At 38.9% G+C, this 25,943-nt stretch overlaps 1 protein-coding gene across 4 annotated transcripts in view; it reads left to right on the forward strand.

Annotated features, from left to right (window-relative positions):
* PLCL2 (phospholipase C like 2) overlaps nucleotides 1-25,943 on the forward strand; it is a 222,629-nt gene that overhangs the window by 159,948 nt on the left and 36,738 nt on the right. For all 4 annotated transcript variants that reach the window (XR_008660523.2, XM_055295536.2, XM_055295535.2 and 1 more), the window contains exon 5: nucleotides 23,429-23,538. Coding sequence is in view for 3 of the 4 variants with exons in the window: in XM_055295536.2 (XP_055151511.2) it covers nucleotides 23,429-23,538 (110 nt within the window). In the remaining variant the exon portion in view is untranslated. The remainder of the gene's footprint in view (nucleotides 1-23,428; nucleotides 23,539-25,943) is intronic.

Here is a 25,943-nt window from a genome sequence, read left to right on the forward strand (position 1 = left end):
GGAGGAAAAAACCAAATCAATGACATCCTGTTAACGATGGTGAATTAACAAATGCTTTTAATCTCTACTCTAAAACCGCATTAAAATGACAGTAAAGGGTTTGTTTTTTTTAAGCCACAAACCCATAAGGACAAAGAAAACGGGAGCAACAAAATTCTAGAAACTGAGTAACAGCTGAACAAGTGATAATTGGCTTAGCTGCCCACTCAGGAACCTGAATTTGAAGCTGGTCTTGGGGGGCCTGACACAGCCTGACTCACAGACCAACCACCAGCTCAGATCTAACCTGGTGACCAGGTACCTCTGCGAACTGGGGTAAAGCTAGTGATAAAAGAGAGGAACTGTCTGGAAGCTGGATTAATTAACACTTAGATCTCTGTGTCCTGACAGTGGGGAGGTTAAAAATAGCAAAATTCTCGTTCTTCATATGGGGAATTTAATAGATGATGCTTGAAAAACAATGCTAAGTAAACAATGTAAGCATGTTACTTGGAAATATGAACATAAATACTAAGGAAGGGAAACAATCAGCTAAAGGCATTGAATGTGACTGCTTCTGGGGAGGGAGAATTGTGGACGATTATTTGGTTCTTTATGTACGTGCATAATTCTAGAAAAATAAAAACTAAATTCGAAGAAAAAAGAAGGAAGGAATCAAGGGGCAAAAGCTGCCACAGGAACTGAGGATGTTCCCAAAGATGTGATCCCACACCCACAAGGCCTGGGACAGTGTTAGATTGCAGAGGCGCAAAGAGCCTGCATAGGACCCCTGCTGGCTTCCCCACTTTCATGGGCGTGCCCCAGGCAGAGGTGATGCCTGCATGCCTGGGAGGATGAGAGCATGTTTCCTCTTCTGGCAGGAGAATCTGTTCTGTGCACTTTCAGAATGACTGTTAGGAGGGAGGATCAAACTAAATGAAAGATGACCCAGCCCTCTCCAGACCTCTTTAAATGGAAGGTTCTTTGCTAAAAGCTCCAACGTATTTTCATGCATGGCCAGGGTTGCATCATCACTGAGTAAAGTGGGATCAAAGAAAATAACTTTCCAAATAATAAAAACTGTAATTACCCTTTATTTTAATCAATTTAATGGGAAATTTTCAGTGGATCTTATCCATCCCTGCTTTCTTACATTAGATTTGCCAAAAATAATTTGAACATTTGTTTTGAAGACCCAGGGTCATCTTGAGATGCTGCAGTTTAATGCAGTGATTTCTTGGAGGCTTTAAGTTTGGAGGCCCCTTAACCTGCACACACAGCAGCCTGCATGCTGTGACTGTTCGGATCTGGACGTGGTGTTAATAGTTTAATTCCATCTCCTTTCATTAAACTCTCACTTCCTACTGCTTTGTACTGTATTTCCAACTGTCTGTTTGTATACCACTCTTTTTTTTCTCTTATATTTGCTGCTTCCAGTCTGCTGAGCAGTTGATATCTCCCCTGTGACCAAGCGATTTAGCCTAAAAGAGGATGAGGCCCCGACACACTCCTGCATGGGGAAAACCAGCAGAATGTCAGGCCAGACCTACATGACCTGGATTTAATTGCTCAGAGACTTTTTTTTTTTTTCAAACTCCTCAGATCTCAGTGTGCTCCTAGCAGCTGAGGTTATCAGATAAGTAAGCCATCACACCATCTGTCACTTGGTTCATGCACATCATCTTGCCCAACATAGTAAAGAAAATCATCTGCGAGATTCATTCTTAAAGCACTTCACAAGTGTTCTGTTTGAAAGTACAGTTGACCCTTGGACAACACAAGTTTGAACAGCATGGGTCCACATATATGTGAGTTTTTTCAGTAAATATACTGAAACATTTTTTGGAGGTTGGCAACAATTTGAAAAAAGACAGATGAACCATGTAGCGTGGAAATATCAAAAAATTTAGGAAAAATATAGGCCACAAATGCATAAAATATGTGTAGGTACTAGTCTATTTTATCATTTACTGCCATAAGATATGCACAAATCTGTTATAAAAAGTTAAAATTTATCAAAACTTATGCACACTTAAAGCCCATACATGACATCATTCACAGTTAAGAAAAATGTAAACAAATGTAAGATGCACTATTAACTCATAACTGCTAAAATTAACTCCAAAATATACTTTGCTACTGTAGTAATTTCATAGCCACCTCCTGTTGCTGTTGTGCTGAGCTCAAGTGTTGGGAGTATCTGCTTAAAACGCTGTGTGATGCTAATCATCTCTGACTGAGCAGTTTATCATTGCAGTAAATTGCATTCACAGTAAAAAGTGATCTCTCACAGTTATGGCATATTATTCATCATGTTTAGTGCAATACCATAAACCTTGAGTAACACCATGGGACCTATATGAAGTGCCACTGGTGATACTGTAAGTGCTCCCAAGAAGCACAGAAGAGTCATGACATTACAAGAAAGAGTTGAATTGCTTAGTATGTACCATAGATTGAGGTCTGCAGTTGACTGCCATTTCAGGATAAAGGAATCCAGCATAAGGACTGTTCTAAAAAAAAAAGAAAAGAAAATTAATGAAGCAATTTTTGCAGCCATACCAGCAGGTATGAAAACCTTGCACTTCTTGTGCAAAGTTTTTTTTAATCTCACATTGAAAATACAACTTTTAGGTGGGTACAGGATTGCTATACAAAAGGCACACCTGTAGACTAATATGATTCAAAATAAAAAGTGAAGTCATTATATGACAATTTAAAGTAAAGGATCCAAAGCTGGAGAATTTAATGCCAGCAAAGGATGGTTTGATAATTTTAGAAAGAGGTTTGGCTTAAAAAATGTCAAGGTAATAGGCAAAGCAGCTTCTGTCAACCAGCAGGCAGCAGACAAGTTCCCAGATGCCATTAAGAAAGTCATTGAGTCAAATTATCCTTGTTTGCAGATAATATGATCTTATGTTTGGAAAAGCCCAAAGACTCCACCAAAAATCTGTTAGAACAGATAAACAAATGCAATAAAGCTGTAGGATACAAAATCAGAATGCAAAAATCAGTAGCATTTCTATATGCCAACAGTGAATAATTTGAAAAGGAAATTAAAAAAGTAATCCCACTTAAAATAGCCCCAAGTAAACTTAAATACCTAGGAATTAACTTAAAGAAGTGAAACATCTCTACAATGAAAACTATAAAACACTAATGAAAGAAATCAAGTAAACTTAAATACCTAGGAATTAACTTAAAGAAGTGAAACATCTCTACAATGAAAACTATAAAACACTAATGAAAGAAATTAAAGAGGGCACACATAAAAAAATGGAAAGATATTCCATGTTCATGGATTGGAAGAATCAATATTGTTAAAATGTCCATACTACCCAAAGCAATATACAGATTCAATACAATCGCTATCAAAATACCAGTGACATTCTTCATGGAAATTGAAAAAAAAATCCTAACATTTATTTTTATTTTTATTTTTTTTCTTTTTTTTTTCTTTTTTTTATTATTATACTTTAGGTTTTAGGGTACATGTGCACAATGTGCAGGTTTGTTACATATGTATGCATGTGCCATGTTGTTTTGCTGCACCCATTAACTCGTCGTTAAGCATTAGGTATATCTCCTAATGCTGTCCCTCCCCCTCCCCCCACCCCACAACAGTCCCCGGAGTGTGACGTTCCTCTTCCTGTGTCCATGAGTTCTCATTGTTCAATTCCCACGTATGAGTGAGAACATGCGGTGTTTGGTTTTTTGTCCTTGCGATAGTTTACTAAGAATGATGTTTTCCAGTTTCATCCATGTCCCTACAAAGGATATGAACTCATCATTTTTTATGGCTGCGTAGTATTCCATGGTGTATATGTGCCACATTTTCTTAATCCAGTCTATTGTTGTTGGACATTTGGGTTGGTTCCAATTCTTTGCTATTGTGAACAGTGCCGCAATAAACATACGTGTACATGTGTCTTTATAGCAGCATGATTTATAGTCCTTTGGGTATATACCCAGTAATGGGATGGCTGGGTCAAATGGTATTTCTAGTTCTAGATCCCTGAGGAATCGCCACACTGACTTCCACAATGGTTGAACTAGTTTACAGTCCCACCAACAGTGTAAAAGTGTTCCTATTTCCCCACATCCTCTCCAGCACCTGTTGTTTCCTGACTTTTGAATGATGGCCATTCTGACTGGTGTGAGATGGTATCTCACTGTGGTTTTGATTGGCATTTCTCTGATGGCCAGTGATGATGAGCATTTTTTCATGTGTTTTTTGGCTGCATAAATGTCTTCTTTTGAGAAGTGTCTGTTCATGTCCTCTGCCCACTTTTTGATGGGGTTGTTTGTTTTTTTCTTGTAAATTTGTTTGAGTTCATTGTAGATTCTGGATATTAGCCCTTTGTCAGATGAGTAGGTTGCAAAAATGTTCTCCCATTCTGTAGGTTGCCTGTTCATTCTGATGGTAGTTTCTTTTGCTGTGCAGAAGCTCTTTAGTTTAATGAGATCCCGTTAGTCAATTTTGGCTTTTGTTGCCATTGCTTTTGGTGTTTTAGACATGAAGTCCTTGCCCATGCCTATGTCCTGAATGGTATTGCCTAGGTTTTCTTGTAGGATTTTAATGGTTTTAGGTCTAACATTTAAGTCTTTAATCCATCTTGAATTAATTTTTGTATAAGGTGTAAGGAAGGAATCCAGTTTCAGCTTTCTACATATGGCTAGCCAGTTTTCCCAGCACCATTTATTAAATAGGGAATCCTTTCCCCATTTCTTGTTTTTGTCAGGTTTGTCAAAGATCAGATAGTTGTAGATATGTGGCATCATTTCTGAGGACTCTGTTCTGTTCCATTGATCTATGTCTCTGTTGTGGTACCAGTACCATGCTGTTTTGGTTACTGTAGCTTTGTAGTATAGTTTGAAGTCAGGTAGCGTGATGTCTCCAGCTTTGTTCTTTTGGCTTAGGATTGACTTGGCGATGCTGGCTCTTTTTTGGTTCCATATGAACTTTAAAGTAGTTTTTTCCAATTCTGTAAAGAAAGTCATTGGTAGCTTGATGGGGATGGCATTGAATCTATAAATTACCTTGGGCAGTAAAATCCTAACATTTATATGGAACCCCTAAAGACCCAGAATATTCAAAGCTATCTGGAGCAAAAAGAACAATACTGGAGGAATCATATTATCTGCCTTCAAATAATACTGCAGAGTTATAGTAATCAAAATCGCATGATAATGGTATAAAAGCAGACACATAGACCAATGGAACAGAATAGAGAACCCAGAAAGAAATCTACACACCTACAGTGGACTCATTTTCGACAAGGGTGTCAAGATTATACAGTGGGGAAAACACAGTGTCTTCAGTAAATGGTGCAGGGAAAACTGGGTATCCATATGCCGAAGAATGAAACTAGACCCCTATCTCTCTCCTTATACAGAAATCAAACCAAAATTTAAATCTGTGACATCAAACTGTGAAACTACTACAAGAAAACACTGGGGAAACTTTCCAGGCATTGGATTAGGCAACGATTTCTTGAGTAATACCCCACAAGCACAGGCAACCAAAGCAAAAATGAACAAATGGGATCACATCGGGTTAAAAGGCTTCCACACAGTAAAGGAAACAAACAACAAAATGGACAGATAACACACTGAATGGGACAAGGAGTTAATAACCTGAGTATATAAGGAGCTCAAACAACTCTGTAGGAAAAAAAGTCTAATAATCCAATTTTAAAATGGGCAAAAGGTTTAATAGGAATTTCTCAAAAGAAGACATACAAATGAAAAACAGGCATATGAAAAGGTGCTCAATATCATTGATCCTCAGACAAATGCAAATCAAAACTAAATGAGATATCATCTCACTGCAGTTAAAATGGCTTTTATCCAAAAGTCAGTCAATAACAAATTCTGGCGAGGCTGTGGAGAAAAGGGAACCCTCATACATTGATGGTGGGAATGTAAATTAGTACAACCATTATGGAGAGCAGTTTGAAGGTTCCTCAAAAAAACTAAAAATAGAGCTACCATATGATCGAGCAATCCCACTGCTGCATGTATACCCAAAAGAAAGGAAATCAGTATATCAAAGAGATACCTGCACTCCCATGTTTATTGCAGCATTGTTCACAATAGCCAAGATGTGGAAGCAACCTAAGCATCTACCAACAGTTGAATGGATAAAGAAAATGTGATACTTACACGCAATGGAGTGCTATTCAGCCATGGAAAAGAATGAGGTCCTATCATTTGCAACATGGATGGAACTGGAAGTCATTATGTTAAGTGGAATAAGCCAAGCACAGAAAGACAAACATCACATGTTCCCAATTATTTTTGGAATCTAAAAATCAAAACAATTGAACTTATGGAGATAGAGAATGGAAAGATGGTTACCCGAGGCTGGGAAAGGCAATGGGAGGTCAGGGCGGGGGAGGTGGGGATGGTTAATGTGTACCAAAAAAAAAAAAGGAAAGAATGAGTAAGACCTAGTATTTGATAGCACAACAGGGGTGCTGTGGTCAATAATAATTTTATTGTACATTTTAAAACAATGAAAAGAGTATTATGGGATTGTAACACAAACGATAAATGCTTATTAAGTGGATAGATATTCCATTTTCCATTATTATGCATTACATGCCTGTATCAAAACATGTCATGTACCCCATAAGTATATATACCTGCTATGCACCTATAAAAATTTAAAATAAAAATAAAATTTAAAAAAACCATTGAGGAGAAAGGATATCTGCCTGAACAGGTGTTTAATGCAGCTGAAAGTACCCTAGTACCCTGTTCTGGGGGAAAAAAAATGTCACAGAGGACTATTGTTAGTAAGGAAGAGAAGCAAGCACCAGGATTTAGGGCAGGAAAGGATAGGCTAACTCTACTGTTTTGTGCAGATGCAGTCAGGTTTATGGTCAGGACTGCCCCCATCTATAAAGCTGCTAATGCCCAAGCCTTAAAGGGGAAAGATAAACACCAGCTGCCGGTCTTTTGGTTGTACAACATGGAGGCCTGAACAACAAGAGCTTCTTCTATATTAGTTTCATTGATGCTTTGTTCCTGAAGTCAGGAAGTCCCTTGCCAGTGAGGGAATGCCTTTTAATTTTCTTTTGATATTGGACAATGCCCTTGGTCACCCAGAACCCCATGAGTTCAACACTGAAAGTGATGAAATGGTCTCTTTTCCCCCAAGCACAGTGTCTCCAAGTCAGCATGTAGATTAAAGGGTATAAGTACCTTTAAGGCTCATTACAGAGGACGCTATATGGAAAGGATTGTTAATGCTGTGGAAGAGAACCCCTGATAGAGAGGACATCATACATGTCTAGAAGGATTCAAAATCCTGTTGAAGATACCATTGTTGCTACAGAAAAATCCGTGAAAGTCATCAAGTCCAAAACAATAAATTCCTGCTGGAGAAAACTGTCCAGAGGTTCACAGGATTTATAACAGAGCTGCTGAAAGAAATCATGAAATAGATTGTGAATATGGCAAAAAAATAATAATAATAATAATTGTGGGGGGTGAAGGGTCTCAGGTTACGGATTTTGGAGAAAATCAAGAGCTCATGGACACCACACTAGAGTAATTAACAGAAGATAACTTGACAGAGATGAGTGCTTCCAAACCAGTGCCAGACAATGAAGAATATGTAGAAGAAGCAGTGTCCCCAAACAGGAAGAAGGGTTCCTACTATTCAAGACTGCTTATGACTTCTTTTATGACAAAGATCCTCCTATGATACTGGCACTGAAACTAAAGCAAAAAGTGGAAGCAGTACTGGTACTTTATGGAAGCATTTTTAGAGAAGTGAAAAAGCAAAAAAGACAGAAATTGCAATGCATTGCTGTAAAGTTACACTGAGTGTGCCTGCCTCCCCTGCCTTTCCTTCTGCCTCCTCCGTCTCTTCTGCCTCTGCCACCTCTGAGACAGCAAGACCAACCCCTTCTCTCCTTCCTTCTCCTTAGCCTACTCAGCTAGAAGATGATGAGGAGGATGAAGACCTTTGTGATGATCCACTTCCACTTGATAAATAGTAAATACATTTTCTCTTCCTCATGATTTTCTTAATGTTTTCTTTTCTTTATCTTACTTTATTGTAAGAATATCGTATATAATACATATAATATACAAAATATGTGTTAATCAACTGTTTATGTTACCAGTAAAGCATCCATCAGGTCCAAAGTAGGCTATTATTAGTAAACTTTTTGGGGAGTCAAAAGTTACATGCAGATTTTTGACTGCATGCAGGGTCAATGCCCCTAACACCCCTGTTGTTGAAGGGTCAATTATATTTGCAAAAGGAAGCCCAAGAGCCTTATAGCTTTTGGTTTTGTATTAGTCTGTTCTTGTACTGCTATAAAGAAATAACTGAGACTGGGTAATTTAGAAAGAAATGGGCTCATGGTTAATTGGCTCATGGTTCCACAGGCTATACAGGAAGCATGATGCTGGCATCTTCTCAGCTTCTGTGTAGGTCTCAGGAAACTTACAATCATGGCTGAAGGTGAAGGAGAAGCAGGCCCATCTTAATGGCTGGAGCAGGAGGGTTGGAGGAGGTGATGCACTCTTTTAAACAACCAGATCTCATGAGAACTCAAAAGGGGGGATGGTGTTGAACCATTCATGAGAACTCTGCCCCCATGATTCAGTCACCTCCCACCAGGCCCCACCTCTAGCACTGGGGGTTATGTTTCAACATTAGATTTGGGTGGGGACACAGATTCAAACCGTTTATTCTGCCCTGGCCCCTCCCAGATCTCATGTCCTTCTCACATTTCAAAATACAATCATCCCTTCCCAATAATCCCCCAAAGTCTTAACTCATTCCAGCATTAACTCAAAAGTCCAAAGTTTCATCTGAACAAGGCAAGTCCCTTCCACCTATAAGCCTGTAAAATCAAAACAAGTTACTTACTTCCAAGTTACAATGGGGATATAGGGATTGAGTAATAATCCCATTTCAAAAGGGAGAAATCAGCCAAAAGAAAGGGACTACAGGGAGCAGTGTCCAGGGGCTGTACAGAGCAGCTGGGCCCTGGACCTGGTCCATGAAACCATTCTTCCTGCCTAGGCCTCAGGTCTGTGATAGGAGGGGCTGTCAGGAAGGTCTCTGAAATACTTTTCAGGCCTTTTCCCCATCATCCTGGCTACTAGCATTTGCCTTTTAGTTATAAAATTTCTGCAGCCTGCTTGAATTCCTCCTCTGAAAATGGGCTTTTCTTTTCTACCACATGGCCAGGCTGCAAATTTTTCCAACTTTTATGCTCTGTTTCCCTGTTAAATATAAGTTCCAGTTTCAGGTCATTTCTCTGCTTGTGCATATGAGCATAGGTTGTTAGAAGCAGCCAGGCTACATCTTGAACACTTTGTTGCTTAGAAATTTCTTCTGCCAGATATCCTGAATCATCACTCTCAAGTTCAAGGTTCCACACGTCCCTAGAGCAGGGACACAGTGCAGCCAGGCTCTTTGCTAAAGCATAGCAAAAGTGACCCCTACTCCAGTTCCCAGTAAGTTCCTCATTTCCATCTGAGACCTCCTAAGCCTGGACTTCATTGTCCATATCACTATCAGTATTTTGGTCACAACAATTTAACAAGTCTCTAGGAAGTTCCAAACTTTCCCTCATCTTCCTGTCTTTTTCTGAGCTCTCCAAACTGTTCCAACTTTTGCCTATTACCAGTTCCAAAGCTGCTTCCACATCTTCAAGCAATGCCCCGCTTCTCAGTATCAGTTTCTGTTTTGTGAGGCTTCAGGAAACTTACAGTCATGGTGGAAGGCAAAGCAGGAGCAGTCATCTTCACATGGCCCGAGCAGGAGAAAGAGAGTTGGGAGGTGCCACACATTTTTAAACAACCAGATCTTTTGAGAACTTACTATATACTACCAAGGGGGGATGGTGCTAAACCATTTATGAGAATGCTACCCCCATGATCTAATTACCTCCCACCAGGACCCACCTCCAGCATTGGGGATTATATTTCAACATGAGATTTGGATGGGGACACAGATCCAAATCATATCAGTTTTCATTTATGTCAGAATGTTTCTCAGCTCCGTTTTACAGAAGTGAAAGGTTCTTTCCTGGGAATTCAGAGACCCATGTTCTGGTGCCCTCTGTACCATGTCTTGCTGTGTGACTTTAGTTTAGTCACTTGACCCCTCTCTGCCTCATTTTCCTTCTTCTAAGTGGCAGTGGATTATGTGATTCCCTGATGGCCCTATGCCTTCTAAATTGCAGTGAACTAAGATCAGTTACATAAACAGCAATTTGGGAATGGCTGGATTACAGTTACTGAAAAAGATTAAAAGATTAAACAAGTCATCCCATACAGTGTTACAGGACACATAAATTGTAGCCCATCATCATTAGTTTCAAGGAGGAAAGTTAACACTTTGAAGATGAGACACAGGAAACCTGCATCAGACTCCCAGGCCCCATTTGAAATCCACAGCATCTTTTCTCTTAAAGACTGGATATTGAACCACCATATCTTCTTCTAGGCATTTACTAATTAATTAACTAATAATTAGTGAATTCAAGGGAAGAAAAGAAGTAGCAAGGTCCTCAGTGGCCTCTTTCTCATTTTAATTCCCTCACAAGGGACCTTCATCACTGATAAGGGATGGCAGAGGAAATGACCACAAAGACAACAACTAGGCCAACTCATTCAGAGCAAAAACTTCAAAATAAGCAACTGGTCTCTAGAAACCCCTGTCTCACCACACCTCAACCGTCCCTGTAACCTTCACCCTAATTCTGCTCTAAGATTCCCACATCATATATTCACAGTCATGCAAAGAAAAGAAGGATTCCCACACCAACTTTCACATTAATGGTATTTTTCATACGTGTGGTCAGAATCTCCTGGGAATGCTTGTTGAAAATGCAGTCTGTTTACTTCATTCCCAAAATATTGACCATCTGGGAGTGAGACTCAGAAATTTGCATTGTGGTGAGCACGTTCAGGTTTTGAGAACTTCTCTTTTGAGGGTAGAGCAGAGCAGGCCCTCTTCTGAGTTCATGCTCTTTCCCTAAGCCTCTCTCCTCTCTCTCACAGGGACAGTGTGAGTGACTGCTCAGACTCAGACATGCACCAGCTGTGTGATTGAGTTAAAGCCAAATTATCTTTCTAGAGAAGCATAGAACATAGCTTTCACCAGTGACATTTCCCCAGTGCCACAAATGAAGGGGAGGGAAGTTTGGGGGACACTTGCCCTTCCTGGGGTACCTGTTCTGTGATTAAATCCCAACACTGTGCTCTCTTGTCACATCTTCCTCCCTTCTTGCTTTGTAAACCCATAGAGTCTCTGAAAGCATCCCCTTGTATTTAAATAGCAACTCTCAGGGTCATCTCAGCAGTTGTTCTGCTGAAGAGGGGTCAGGAGTAACTCTCAGGCTGTTTTTAACTCTGGCACTTGCATAAATAAACCACTTGGTTATGAGAATTCCCATTATAATTGCTTATTAAAGCTGAGAAGAACTACAATTCGAGTAAAGTCCACAGACAAAATGAATCACCTTTCTCATACAAATACCAGAAAGTTATATATATACACACATGTATGTGTGTATATTAGGTATCCTTAGGTTTAATATAAAGTGATTTGGCCCAGATTATCTCTAAGGCTTTTCCAGCTCTCAAATTCTATGCTCTACACATCCTATACTATATTATAAATATATAAGGGATTGTAAAAGGGAATATATAAATAATTGAATAAAAGTGAACAAATGCATTCTAAGAATGTTTTAACAGTATTTAGAGGTAAACGTTCTTGTAAGAATAAGGAATATAAAGCAACTTTAATTAACCCATGTTCTTTTATTATAGGTCACTGTATTCTCATTATAGGTCAGTGCCGTGTCAATAACATATTAACATATTAAAGAAAAAACACAGTCATGCATTTGTGGAATTTGTTTCATGACAAGTTATTATACTAATTACTTATTGGAGATGGAAAAAAAGGATGAAAATGTCTGTACCATCATGGAAAGTTATAATAAAACACAACCAAGTGAGTGGTATAGATAACAGGTATAAATGAAATTTGAAGAAAGGAGCAGTCTCAGAGGCTTTTGTTATTAGGAAAGGAGGCGGAGCTTGAACTAGGGGCTTGAGGAAATGCAGGATTTGTGTAAGTTAAGCAGAAGGAACAGGGCATTTTAGATGGGCCAAAACTAAGCAGACTTTATCATCAAGGTGTACTTTCAGTGCACATGAAATATGTTGTCCTGGCTGAAGGGAAATATTTGCTTCAGGAAACAGTAAAACTTAGGGTTGGAAATACAGGCTGGGCCCAATGATGGAAGCCTTTTAATTCAAGTCTAAAACATTTGGGATTGATTTTTTTTAAGCCAACATTTTCTAAAGCCTAATTCATGCAACACTAGTCATGTTCCTTGGGCAAAGGACTTCATCATCAAATTTTTATAATGCAACTTATCCCCTTTGGAGATTCTCAGTACACATTAGCATGCTAAATATCCTTCATTTTTAACTCAGCATTTCTCAAACTTATTTGGTGATAAAGCCCTTGTCTCAAGTTCTGTCAGTGTCTTAAATACTTCAGGAAACTGTTACAAGCAGTGAGGTCACTAGATAGTTTAGGACTCCCTCGGAGACTCAGTGACTGCTTCTGTCTCCTCTGCCCTCCATGTTCGTATACTACTCCCAGCAACAGAATGTGAATGCCTGAAGTATTCGTTTAGGAAGAAGTTGATTGTGAAGATCTGTTTCAGGTTTGACACATATGAGATCACAGTAGGATGCTCAAATGGAAATAGCTAGTAAGTTGTCAAAACAATTATAGTGAAGCTTCGGATAGAGATGAGGCCTACAGATAGAATTGGCTATCATCCAAATAGAAGGGCCACTTGAGTGGATGAGTTCTCTGTAACAATTGTTTCCTTGTAACACCCCATATAATTTACTTATGCCCATCACTTGTTGTCTGTGTTTCTCCTACTAGACTGGAAACTCCTTGAGGGCAAGGGACCTTTGTTTGTTCATAACGTTTCCCAAACACCAAGAACAGTGTTTGGCACAAAGCCAGCACTTGATAAATATCTGTTGAGCTGAATTGAATACAGAATGCTGCATATTTATTTGTTCAACAAACGAGCTCTTACTCTCCATCTGACCAGGAGCTGGAGATTCCACAGAAAAACGGGATATGGACCCTCCCCTAAGAGGGCTCCTGGTCAAGTATTGGAGACAGGCGTCTAAGCCACACATAAGTGTAAGTGCAGCCTAGGTTGTAAGTGCAGGAGTGAGTACGCACTGCCCTAGAGCCCTGATCACACAGAGGAGGGGTGGGGAGGTCTGTCTGTGGGGATAGTTGAATCAGACTTTAGGGCAGGAGTTAAGTCAAGAAGGTGGTTTGTCTAAGAGCCAAGGCAAGTGGGCACAGACATTCCAGACAGACAGAAGAGCATATGCAGGGCAATACAGCCCAGGCCAGCAGCAGCGGTGAGCAACATGGAGTATCACAAGGGAAAGACAGGAACAGCAAATGAGGTGGAGATGCAGGCCAGGAACTAATACAATCCCAGAAGCTTTAACATAATATTAAGCAAACAAACTTAGTGTTAGACTGCATGTAAAAGAATTTCGTATGGCAAAAACAAACGTTCTGAAGGTTGTGCTAACAGTACTTATTGATGGATTGAATGTGGCATAGGAGGAGAGAAAGAGATGATTTTTGGCTTCATCTTGGAAGGATGGAGCTGCTATTTACCAAGATGCTGAAGACTGGGGCAAGCCTGGTCTTGAAAGGGAAGATCAGGGGTTTGTTTTTGGACAAGTTAAGTTTGATATGTCTAGTTGACCTCGAAGTCTAAAGTTTAGAGGAGATATCAAGACTGGAATTATTAAATTTGGGAGCTATCATTGCAAAGGTGATCTTTCAAGCTGGGAGACTGAGCTCATCTAAGAGATGACCATAGACATAGAAGAGGGATCCCTGGCCCCTAATGTTTCTATGTCAGCAAGATGCAGAAGAACAAACAGGAGGTTAAGATATGGCAGCCAGAGAGGTGGGAGGAGAACACTGATCATCTGGAAGTCTAGTGAATGAGGTATTTCAAGGAGATACCATTTTTCAGATGTTTGTATTGAAGACCCCAGAATTCCATCACATATAAATCATGATGGATTGGTAAGCATATCGGGGAAACTGATAACTCAGATTTGGGGGAGGGAGGGCACGTAAATTGGGTCCATATCTAGGGAAGCCCATATTGCAGTAAATTTCAGAATTTCAAATTCTGTACTTTCAACCAATAATTCCATTGTTTCAGAGATTATTCTATAAATATGATCAAATACTTAGGGAAAATCGTATGTGCAAAGGTTTTTGTTGTAATATTGAGGACAACTTAAATGCTTACCAGGAGGGCCCTGGGACACACATTATGATACATCCTTATAATGGAACATTATGCCACTGTATAAAGAATAAAGAATTCAAAAATTATCCAGCTGTAATGGCACGTGCCTGTAGTCCCAGCTACTAAGGAGGCTGAGGCATGAGAATCGCTCGAACCTGGGAGGCAGAGGTTGTAGTGAGCCGAGATTGTGCCACTGCACTCCAGCCTAGGAGACAGAGCGAGAATCTGTCTCAAAAAAAAAAAAAAAAAAAAAAAAAAGAATAAAGAGGTATATATATGTGTATGTGTGTGTATATATATATATATGTGTGTGTGTGTGTGTATATATATACTTGTGCATATATGTGTATATGTATTTTTGTATATATGAGTGTATATATATTTGTGTGTATATATACACATATATACATATATATACTTGCCTCCAGACATATATATATGAAAGATCTTACATACATATATAGATATATAGATAGTTGTAAAAACAAGAGAAACCATGTGTGTTATTTGCTAACATTTGCTTTAAAGAGGCAGGGAGAATATGCCGTTTGTGCTGTGTGTGCATCTCTCTGGAAGGATACCTAAGAAGGAATAACAGTGGTTGCCTGAGAAGGGGAGGGAAACAAGGAGGCTGGGAGATGGGGAAAGGAAAGACAGTTCCCTGTATTTCAGTTTATACTTTTAAAATTGTGGAACCATATGACTACATTATCTGTTGAAAATAAAAATCGGAAGAGGTGTCAAAAAGAAGGAGAAACATGGACAGGCTGCAGTCTGCAGTCACGAGGGCCTTGTGTGTTATGGTAATCATGCCAAACTGTGGGAGAGCAGGAAAGCATTGATGTGAAAGTGGCGATCCAAACAAAAATGTTCTAGGTCTAACAGAACTCCTCTGTGCATAATTGCGGTGAAGAAGACTCTTTATTTCTCAGTGAAATGAAGTGAAGAGGGTCTTGCTAAGCATATTATTCTTCGTATTATCCCACCCAGGTGAGTCACGTGGTTGTGTGTTTAGAATGGTGGCGTGGTAATTAGATTCCACAAAGGGCTGAAAGTTATGCAACTTCATCTCACCTAGATCTACCCAGATGGAAAGTGCTGGCGAAGAAGAAAACCTCCCTCATATAATTCATTCACAAATTGTACTGCTGTGGATTTGGCATTGCAAGGATCTTGTCATCCATCTGGGTTTCAGGCATATATTTTAAGAGACCTGATTTGTCTTTTCCATCTCATGTGGAATGGGATTTAACAGTTCAAAATCCATCTTAAAATAATTTGGCTTTTGTTAATGCCCAGATTGTTTGGGAAGAAGGCCAAGAAAAGGAGGCTACCAACTGGAACTATCTGAAAAGCAATTAGGCATTTCCACATCTCCACAAGGATTAGGATGTAAACACCCACAGGTCGGCCGCACACCCAAACTTCAGACCTCTGGAGTTTTCAGGCAGAGCATATAGTTTACAAAGGCTGTACATTTAAACAGGTACTATATATAAATTATACATATTCTTATAAAATTACCAGATATCCATGTTTTGTTCTCTAAGTAGTGTGATATCATACCGTAAGTCATGTACAGACCATGTTATGTTAAGGTACTTTTAATACTGTTGATATATCTACCTCTTGAATGAGGTCCCAAACACACCTGTGTTATGTGGTATTCCATCTTTCAGGAAATATTCCACTACACCTAATTTGGGGAATTTGAAATAAATTAAAAATATAAATATATATTTTGTCACCATTTAAAAGATTTTAGCTTTTGCTTTTAATTTCTGTTTTTTAATCTACACACAAAAATTTTTATACTGGTTGTGGTTGTGAGAAAAGAGGTTTTTGGGACAGCAAAGTAAATTTTCAGTTGAAAAACTAATCTTTAAGTGTATCCGTTTAAGATCAATATGTCTCCTTATGAAGAATTTTTAAAACTATATTTGCTTCTAAAATTTTAGCCATGTGCTACATGCTATATTTTATTTTCATATCATTTAGATTGGTAGAGAAAATCCCAACCAGAATGTTTGAAAGGTCGTCTGCTTTACGTTTGGCAAGAATAAATGGCATTCATTTCATCGAAAAAGGAGATGATGCCATGTTTCTGACTTGGCCCTCACTTCCTTGCAAAGCAAAAGCCTCTTTTTGATATCTTTTTATTGTATATATCCTATTTTTATTTTTAGGGCTGTTGGGTTTTCATCTAAGTTTGTTATCTCTGATGGGAAGCAGAAAACTTGATAGAAGTGGAAATTTCTCTTCACTATATCCCAGTATAGTTGTATGCAGTTGTGCTAAATATTCTGGGGTTAATTTAATTATGCCATCTTGAAAATTTTGCACCCATTTATTAATTTTTATAAAACCTGACATTTTATCAGCATTATAATTCATTTTTTGTCATTAAGCTTTTAAGCGCTTCAGGAAAAAAACTATTTAAAATATTTAAATTATAAAGTATTTTGAAATAATAGTTGGAAAATTATGTGTAATCAACACGTACACATATTAAAAATCCTAGCTGTTTAGATTTTAGAGATAACACGACAGAAGCAATAAATTTCTAAAATCTGTTTCTTTATATAAAAATTCAATAATGTAATTTTGTGTGGCCATTCCAATTTTTAAAATTTAACATTATAGCTATAAAGCAAAGGTTACATGATTTGGGCAGTCCTCACCATGAACTGATGGCTTCATTCTGTTCTTTGTTCACACAGCCTCTATCTTCCATTCCCTTTCGACCAGAACTGAATTAAACTCTCATTGACATCACCTAAGGATTTTCCATGTGTCCTTTCTCTGCTGCTTGATGACCTACTATTTATACCCTTAGTTCTCAAGTTCATTATCACAAAGAAATTGCGGCAGGTTTCCTCGTGGTTAACATTCCAGAAGAAAAATAACCCACTGCTTTTCCCTAGGAACAGAAACTTGGGGTCATGGAGTCAAAGCAACCTAAGGGTTGGTTCTTTGGAACAGAGCAACTGAGGCTCAAAGACAATCATTTTGTTGAAAGAGCAGCCACACCAGGCCAGCCAGGTCTGTGTATGAGACACTGATGATTTGCTGATCTCTGAACATAATTTACCCCTAAGCATTAATCGGTATTACTGCATGTTTTATTGGATTCATGTAATATGCTCACAGCCTTCAAACTTTGATGTCTTTAAACATACTGCGTATTCTGACTGTGAAATATATAGCACATAGCAATTGTGTCACACTTCCAAAGGACTGTTTACCTACTTAGTGTTGGTTTTCAAATGAAGTTTTTTCCATTTCTTTGGCTAGAATTAACTGTTACCTCTTGTCTTACTTGGGTGGCAACATGGTTGTAGAATCAAGGAATCCAAGTTCTTTCCCCTCTGTCTTTAATAGCTGCCCCAAAATGTTACGTTTCACCTTTAAAGAAAACATGGATGAAGCCATACTTTATTTGAGACTTCTATAGTGCCATTTAGTTTAAATTAGACTGGTATATGCGACATTGGCTAATAGAAAAAATACAATTATTTTGTAAAACAATTAACTTCAAGATAATGTGAACAACTATACTTGGCTCTAAAATATACAAATTTAGGATGCAAATGTGTTGGTATAGTATTTGGAAGATATTGGAAACATACAGGGAATGGAACTTGTTTTTGAAAGAGAAAAAAATCCTACTTCTTATTCTCTCATTATTATTGGCCTGGTTTCTATTTCTGAACCGGAAGATTGTTTTCACAGTGGGAATTCTTGTCACTATCCCTAAGGAGCAGCGGCAGCAGCAACCTTGACACCATCCTGAATCTGATGCCTTCCTGTTTATTCTCCCCAGTGTCTGCCTGGTGGCTTTCCATAGGTCCAGCAGGCAATGCTCTGGCCACATAAGCTAAGAGCCACACTCTGTAAGAATATTAGGACTCTTTTGGCTTAAATCCACAATTTAAAAATTTCTAAATATGACCTTCTAAATATGCAGATGATCATCACAACAGAAATTTTCTCAGGATCAATAAAATTCCAATTATTTTTATTAAGTATGTAGGTTTTTCTTACCTATAATTCATCAATGAAAAACACTTGTCTCTTTCTCTCTTCCTTCCTCCCTTCCTTCCTTCCCTCCCTCCCTTCCTTTCTTCTTTCTTCATTCCCTCCTTCCTTCTTTTTTTTAGGATAGACAGTCTTATAGTTCTTAGATTTTCTGAAATACCCCTCTAATAATGACCCACTGATACTTACTGAACATGGACTTTGCATCTCTCAGTCCCATCTCCCCATCTTCCTAATCGGATTTTCTTCAAAATGATCCCAAGTCCTCTTGCATGGAAATCTGAAAATGTCTGTGGCTGGGCCCACCACAGACCTCCTGAATCAGAACCTCCAGGGAGACACAGGAGCCTGCACTTTAAACACACACCTCCAGTGATTCTGTTACTCGTTGAGGTTTGAGATGCACTCTGTAGCCTCCACGTGACTTCTCTGTACTGCCTGTCCCCACCATTCTCTGACAAGTTCCCCCAGACCCTCCCCACATGCTCTTTAAATTATCTGGATTACTGTAACAGTCTCCACTTTTGCCTGTTCAACTGCAGTCACAGGTTCACACAGCTGCTTGCCCACCCACAGCTCTTCCCAACACTGGGTCATGCTCCATTCGCATCCCCATAGTGGGAGTCCCACATCTCTTCTCTTCCTGTAATTAAAGTGCAAGGAGTTTTAAAACAAAACCAACTTGACTTCTTGGGGGAGTGGAGAGGGCGTGTGACCTAGTCTTAAGCTTTTTACTTCTTACCTGATTTTTGCCAGCTACTTTAAAATTCACTCTATCTAGTCTTTAGACAGAATAGTATGACTTACAGAAGGAGAAGAGATGCTACTCTTCAGCTTTTTAATAAGAGAAGGACTTTTTCATTGGGCTAATGTTTCTTTGCTGAAAATAATTTGAAAAATGAGGTGGTTACTTAACTTCTAACCCAGAGAAGTTCTTTATACACCACTGTTGTTGTAAAGAACTCTGAAGACTTCCTGTGACATGCTAGGAGTAGATTTCCTAGTAATTTAGTTCCAAGGAAATAATGCAATTTGCATCTTAGATATCTTAATGGATTTCTTTTGTTTTGTATAGACAGACTGATCCAGTTCAAATGTATAATCTCATTCTCTCTCTCTCGCTCGCTTCCCTTATAACTGGTACCTATGCAATAGCCCTTACAATGTTCTGCCCACAGAATAATTATTTTACACAGATGACTATATCAGACAAACCAAGATTAAAATCCTTCTTCACCACTTCCTTAGGAAAGTGCTGTAGCCTCTGTCTGCATTTCTTACATAGTGTATGTGAATTGCCTGCAAGTTGCCTTGTGATTCCCTTGGTTGTGTTATCTTTCATCCTTGCCCTGGCCCTCGCATGTCACAGGGAGACAGTGAAAGGTCAAGGTGAGAACCCTTTTCTTAAAAAAATAAAATCAATATATGCTTCAAATTAGTTGATTAGCAAAATCCACTCTGGTGGATTTTGTCATTTCTGGTGGATCAGTCATTTCTTTTTTTTTTTTTTTTTTGAGACGGAGTCTCGCTCTGTCGCCCAGGCTGGAGTGCAGTGGCGCAATCTCGGCTCACTGCAAGCTCCGCCTCCCGGGTTCACGCCATTCTCCTGCCTCAGCCTCTCTGAGTAGCTGGGACTACAGGCGCCCGCCACCACGCCTGGCTAATTTTTTGTATTTTTAGTAGAGACGGGGTTTCACTGTGGTCTCGATCTCCTGACCTCATGATCCGCCCGCCTCGGCCTCCCAAAGTGCTGGGATTACAAGCGTGAGCCACCGCGCCCAGCCTGGATCAGTCATTTCTAAGTTAATAACACAGAAATGTTTAAACGACCAGCCTGACCAACATGGTGAAACCCTATCTGTACTAAAAATACAAAAATTAGCCACGTGTGGTGGCGCGTGCCTGTAATCCCAGCTACTTGGGAGGCTGAGGCAGGAGAATTGCTTGAACCCAGGAGGCAGAGGTTGCAGTGAGCTGTGATCACACCACTGCACCCTCACCTGGGCAACAGAGTGAGACTCTGTCTCAAAAGAAAAAAAAAAAAGACATGTTTAAAAGAAACGTGTTATGCAGTAAATCAAATAATTAAATAAATGACAATGGGATTAATAGTCTCAGTCACTTTTTTGGATTCTGAGTTTTTTATTTTTAACTTAGTATTTCCAGCGTTCAATTTGTCACCTTTTTGCCTGTTTTTTCAAAGAGCTTCACTAATAAAACATTTTACACGGCCCTGTGAACTTTTATTGGGCTAGAGGTATTTTAAGAGGAGTAAGATAAGGGAGAATGGTCTTATCTCATTTTTTTAATAGACTTGTAAAATATGAGCTTTTTAGATAGCAGCCACGTATGCAGCTACACCTGTTTCTTTAAATGTTTCCCCATTTCTTCCTTATCTATATCATTTTTTATCCTTTCAACTCTGTTTCATCTTCAAGTCCCCAATCCTTCTCAAGGCAGCCTGTTCTATAACAGCCTCTGGCCCTAGGCTCATACTTTCTGAAGTTTCTGAAAGCTGTTTTCTTAAGACCTAGAGTAGCTGTTTGTCTAAGCTCAGCATTCCCTTCTTCTGCTGTTCCATACTTACATTATGTGCGTTGGAATTAAGCCCAGTATACCAGTTCCTGTCATTGCCTCATTACCTTACAGGTGATCAAATATTCAGCAAGGCACCATAAACAGTTTGCCCCTAGCAGAATGAGGCTTCCATGCAGATACCTTGATGTTAGAAAAATCCCCCACTATTATTGTTGCACCTTTTGCCAGTTTTGAAATGCCATAAAAACCATTGCGAAGAGTCCACATCCGGTCAAGCAATTGTAATATGTGGCCCTGCGTTAGTTGACATCACTTCCATTTTTCCTCCCAGTTTCTTTTCCTGTTCATCTTGCAGTCCATGGAGTCATATTTCTTGTTTGTAGAGAGCTGCCCCCTCCCTCCCACTCTTGTGTCTCTTCCCTTTCCTACAATTCCAGTCATGGATTCCATTCTGCAAGCCTCAGTGATAATTATGAGAATATGGTACCTCCTGACTGCCAGAAACATAATGAGTATTAATTATTCCTGTTTGGAAATCCAGAACTCTTGCTGAAGTCCAATATTAAAACTTAGAAAAGCCAAGCACATCAGTCTTATCATTAGGACCCCAATGGGTGGATCTGAGTCATGCAGCACACTCCAGGGAGTCTCCCGGATGTGAAGAGTGGGGAAAGTGTGTGTGTAGCATTGGGGTGGAGGGGGCTTATTCAGTTAACCAAGTTGAGATGTTCTCAGGTACTATCATCAGCAAAAGAGAAGTTGGAGAAAAGGGGAGTGGTCCATGGGTTAGTTCCCTGGAGAGTGGAATGAATCTTACTAGTTACTGTTCTTTCCCAAAACCATCGAGGCTCCCATACCTTATTAGCATAACAGGGAGTAGGACCACAGCTCCTGGTTAGGTAGGAAAAAGAAACACGAAGTAAAAAGACTGAATTGGCCATTTATTGTGTTTATCATATGTGCGTCAGCTTTTGCTTGATATTTAAAGACACTAAGGAATAAAGTTGTTGTCAATCACCATATAAAGAGTTGCTTCGAAATGGTGTTGCATAGAAATTGGAATGCCCAACTGAAGAGTAAAAGTGTGCAAAAGAATGTACAAAATGTCTTGTAAAATTTACAACAGTTCTAAATTATATGTAATAGCAAAAGTTTTTAAACAATGCAACGTCCTTCAGTAGGGGACTGGTTAAATAAATGCTAGTTCATCTACACATTGGAGTCTCTGTAGCTGTCACAGAAAAGAGTGAGGAAGAGCTCTATACACTGACATGGAGTGAACTCCACTATGCAATTGTGTGAGAAAAAGAGAAAACAACCAACATGCAGGACACTGTACATAGTATGCTACTTTCATGTAAGAAAGGAAGATTATGAATAATATGTACACATTTGATTATATTTGCAAAGAGAAACAATACAATAAAAAACTAGTAAGAACATATAAGGAGAAGAAGGATCAAGGTAGAGAAGACCATAAAGGAGGCAAGACTTATCTGAATTCACCTCGATATGTAGTTTAATTTTGGAATTATGTAACATTTTGATATAATCCGTAAAACAAATTACATCCAAAAAAAGCACCCCCCTCCACCACACACATGTAAAATGAGAAAAAAGAAACACATGACCTAATTGTACATTGTCAGTAACATAACCACAGAGAGAAAAGAATTATTCCGGCTGACCCTAGAACATCATATTTTTCCCTGAACATTCTCAATTACATATACTCTTAAGGACAGAAATATGCTAAGAATGTTTAAATTGGATTCAGCAGTCTATTAGCGGTTATGTTGGTGTGATTAGGAATTAAGATTTTTCCACTTAATGGAAAAAAAGCATAAAATTTTTAAATCTGTATGAAAACCCTGTAAACTAAATTTGAATTAGAGGATCTACAGATCTTGCAGAAATTATTTTGAACAGCAGTAGGGAATATTTATTTGTTATATGAATTCTGGTGTAGAATTATAGCATAAATGCAGAGTTCGAGTTCAGGGTCTTTCTCCACTCCCATCCTTGTACTTTGGGCTTGGCCTCTGACCTCAGACTGACCCTTTCTGTGACAGAAAATCCATTACTTTGCGTTCTTTCTATCCCTGGTCTCCGCTGTGTCCTCAGTGGAGCTTAAATCCGCCTTCTGAGAGTCCAAACCCAGATGCTGGCCCCAGCACTTCTTTCTGCTCCCTTGCAGCCTCCTATCTCTGAAGCTTGCTGAGCTTCCCTTCTCTAAAATAAGAATAACAATGATCATAGGTGCCCTGTTTCCCTTCAGAGCAATGAGGAACAATTGCCGACTTCGAAGATGCCTTCTGCCTTGTTGTTGCCATAATTTTTCAGTGTTTTGTCCCCATTATTACATTCTTACATGGACACATTTATGAAATTCCACTGGAGGTTGGAATCATTTTAGCTTTACCTAGAAAAAGAAATATTTCCAGTTCATTACCACAGATTGGATGGGAGGTAATATACTTTGTCTTTTTTATTTCTTTCAGCCATGGAATTCCATGAACACTTGCACAGCATAGGCACCAAGGAAGGTTTGAAGGAAAGAAAACTACAAAAAGCAGTGGAGAGCTTTACCTGGAATATTACCATCTTAAAGGTATCTACAGAGTTGTTTCTGATGCTGGTGATTTTGCAGTCTTTTTCAGCATGCCTGCCTCTCTTAGTATAACATTTCCTGCATGGTACATGGTCAGCCACTGATATTGTAGAATGGATGCAGAAATCACATGAAGAATTCTGCCCTCCTAGAGTCTGTAGGCACAACAGTTTGACATTGCGGATCAGTTGAAGAACAGGGGAACTTCTATGATTGGCACATTGTAAGTTCTGATAGACAAAGGACTTTGTCATTTTATACTTGAGACATTTTAAAGTTCATAAATGCCAGTTGCTATATGTAGAATAGAAAATATTGATTACAGAGGGATGATTGGGAATTTAAAGATTCTAGTTACTCAAATTTCATTTAACACTTTAAAGTATAATTATAGCTATAATGTTCATATGATCCCAGAAATAAATAGAAAAGAATTATATGGAGCATAATCAAAGGAAATACATAAAAGAATTGCTATTGAAAGAAATATTTCTTGAAGGGAAATGCCATCTCTATGCATATCTATTTTGGCGTAACAGTTTTTAAAAATTAACTTTTTTTATTATAAAAATAATATATTTTCATTGTCAAAAATGTCAAAAGAGCAATAATCAAAAGTAAACACAGTCCCATCATCCAGAGACAATTACTGTTGGCCTTTTGCTGTGCATTCTCTCAGGCTGATTTTCTATTTTATATGTAATGTGACATAATTTTAAAAATAATGCTATGTATGTAGCTCGAAACTTTTTTGAGCTTTACCTCAATAGTTCTTCTCAGTGTTATTCGCAGAGCATAAATAATAATAGCACAGAGGTTATTTCATTCCAGGTCTTGGACAATTAATAAATGTAAAATTACTCTCTGGTGTTTGCCTTCCAAACTTTATGCTCAGCTAATTTGTAGGGAAGAAAGGAAGGCTTCCCTTTCACCCTCTGAAGCTGCCTTGAAAACGACCTGACAATTGACAGATTAGCAGGCATAAAAAGGCCTACATATTATATTTATTTAAGGTGCAGAAGCATGGGGAATGGCAGGAGGATGATTACCTAAGAACCCAGTATGGTCTTGATGCTTACAAACCCTTCTTCATAGTGGAGGGACATCAGGGAAATGTGGCCATTTTTGAGGGGTAGTAAATGAATTTTGGGGGAAATGAATGGGCCCAGTGCTCAGAAATGGGATAGTAAATGATTCTCTTTGGGAACTGAAGGGTCTGAGAAGGAAAAATAGTTTGGGAGGAAGTTCTTCTGTGCTGTAGTTGTGGTGTTTAATTTTCAGTCTCCTCTTCTGTAAATTTTAATCTTCTCTGGTTAATGAAATTTCAGAGAGGAGATCAGAGGCATTTGGAGGAGCCTCCTTGGTGGGTCCAGTTTCTAGTTAGATAAGGGAACTTGAACAGCCTCATCTTTGGGAGACAGAGGACTGAGATATGTGGTGGGGGAGGTCAGAGAAACCGTGAGCCTGCTTCTTTGGTTCCGCATATCAAAGTGTCATCTTTTGGGGTATTGTTTTCTGAGCCCCAACAGGTTCAAGACCATAAAGACATTATCACAGCTGCCTTTTTAAATTTCCTCATTCCCCCTCAAGTTAAAAGCTCCATCCCTGGAGCTGACAATAATTTTCAGATTTGATGTAATAAAAGGTGTCTTCCAAAGCTAGTCACCATTTGCATTTTTCTCACGTTAAACCTCTACTTATTTTTATAATTAAGATCATTTTCTTGACTTCTTCAGACATTTCCCTTTTTACTTATGTACTTTTCTTATATACCTATTTTGCTTAGAATTTAACCCTGATTGTTTGCAGATCAGTAAACAGCAGACATAAAAATTTACAACGAAAAGGGATTTGGCTTTACAATTTGCTGACTCACTCCTGGTCAGAGGTGGGGGGTATACTACAAATTTCCTGTAAGCTCAGGAAAATATAGCACAGCAGATTAAGCCCTGTGGTAGGAACAAATGCTCACTTTGCTTTAATTTTATTAGAGGCAAATATAGACATAGGGACCAAACTTTGGCCTGTCAAGTACCCTTGCTACTCATGTGTGGTCCGGGAACCAGCACCCTGGGCCTCAGGGGGGAACTTGTTAGAAATTCAGAATCTCAAGTCCCACCCTAGTCCTGCTGATTCAGAACCTGCATTTTTACAAGATCCCCAGGTGATTCTTAGGCACATGAAAGTTTGAGAAGCACTGGGCTGAGAGCCACCAAAAATGGGAGCCTGATGCACATATTAATGAAAAACAGCTGACATAAAGCAGTGTGCCATATTTTAGAAGTAATTGGACCAAATAGATACACTGAAGAAACCTACTTTCTTTTGAATTGTGTCCAGGAGAGAGAATTAACACCTCAGACTTATGTTCATATGGAAGTAAACGTATAGGATGGGGTAATAGG

This window comes from Symphalangus syndactylus, chromosome 10, assembly GCF_028878055.3.
Source record: "Symphalangus syndactylus isolate Jambi chromosome 10, NHGRI_mSymSyn1-v2.1_pri, whole genome shotgun sequence".
Taxonomy (NCBI): Eukaryota; Metazoa; Chordata; class Mammalia; order Primates; family Hylobatidae; genus Symphalangus; species Symphalangus syndactylus.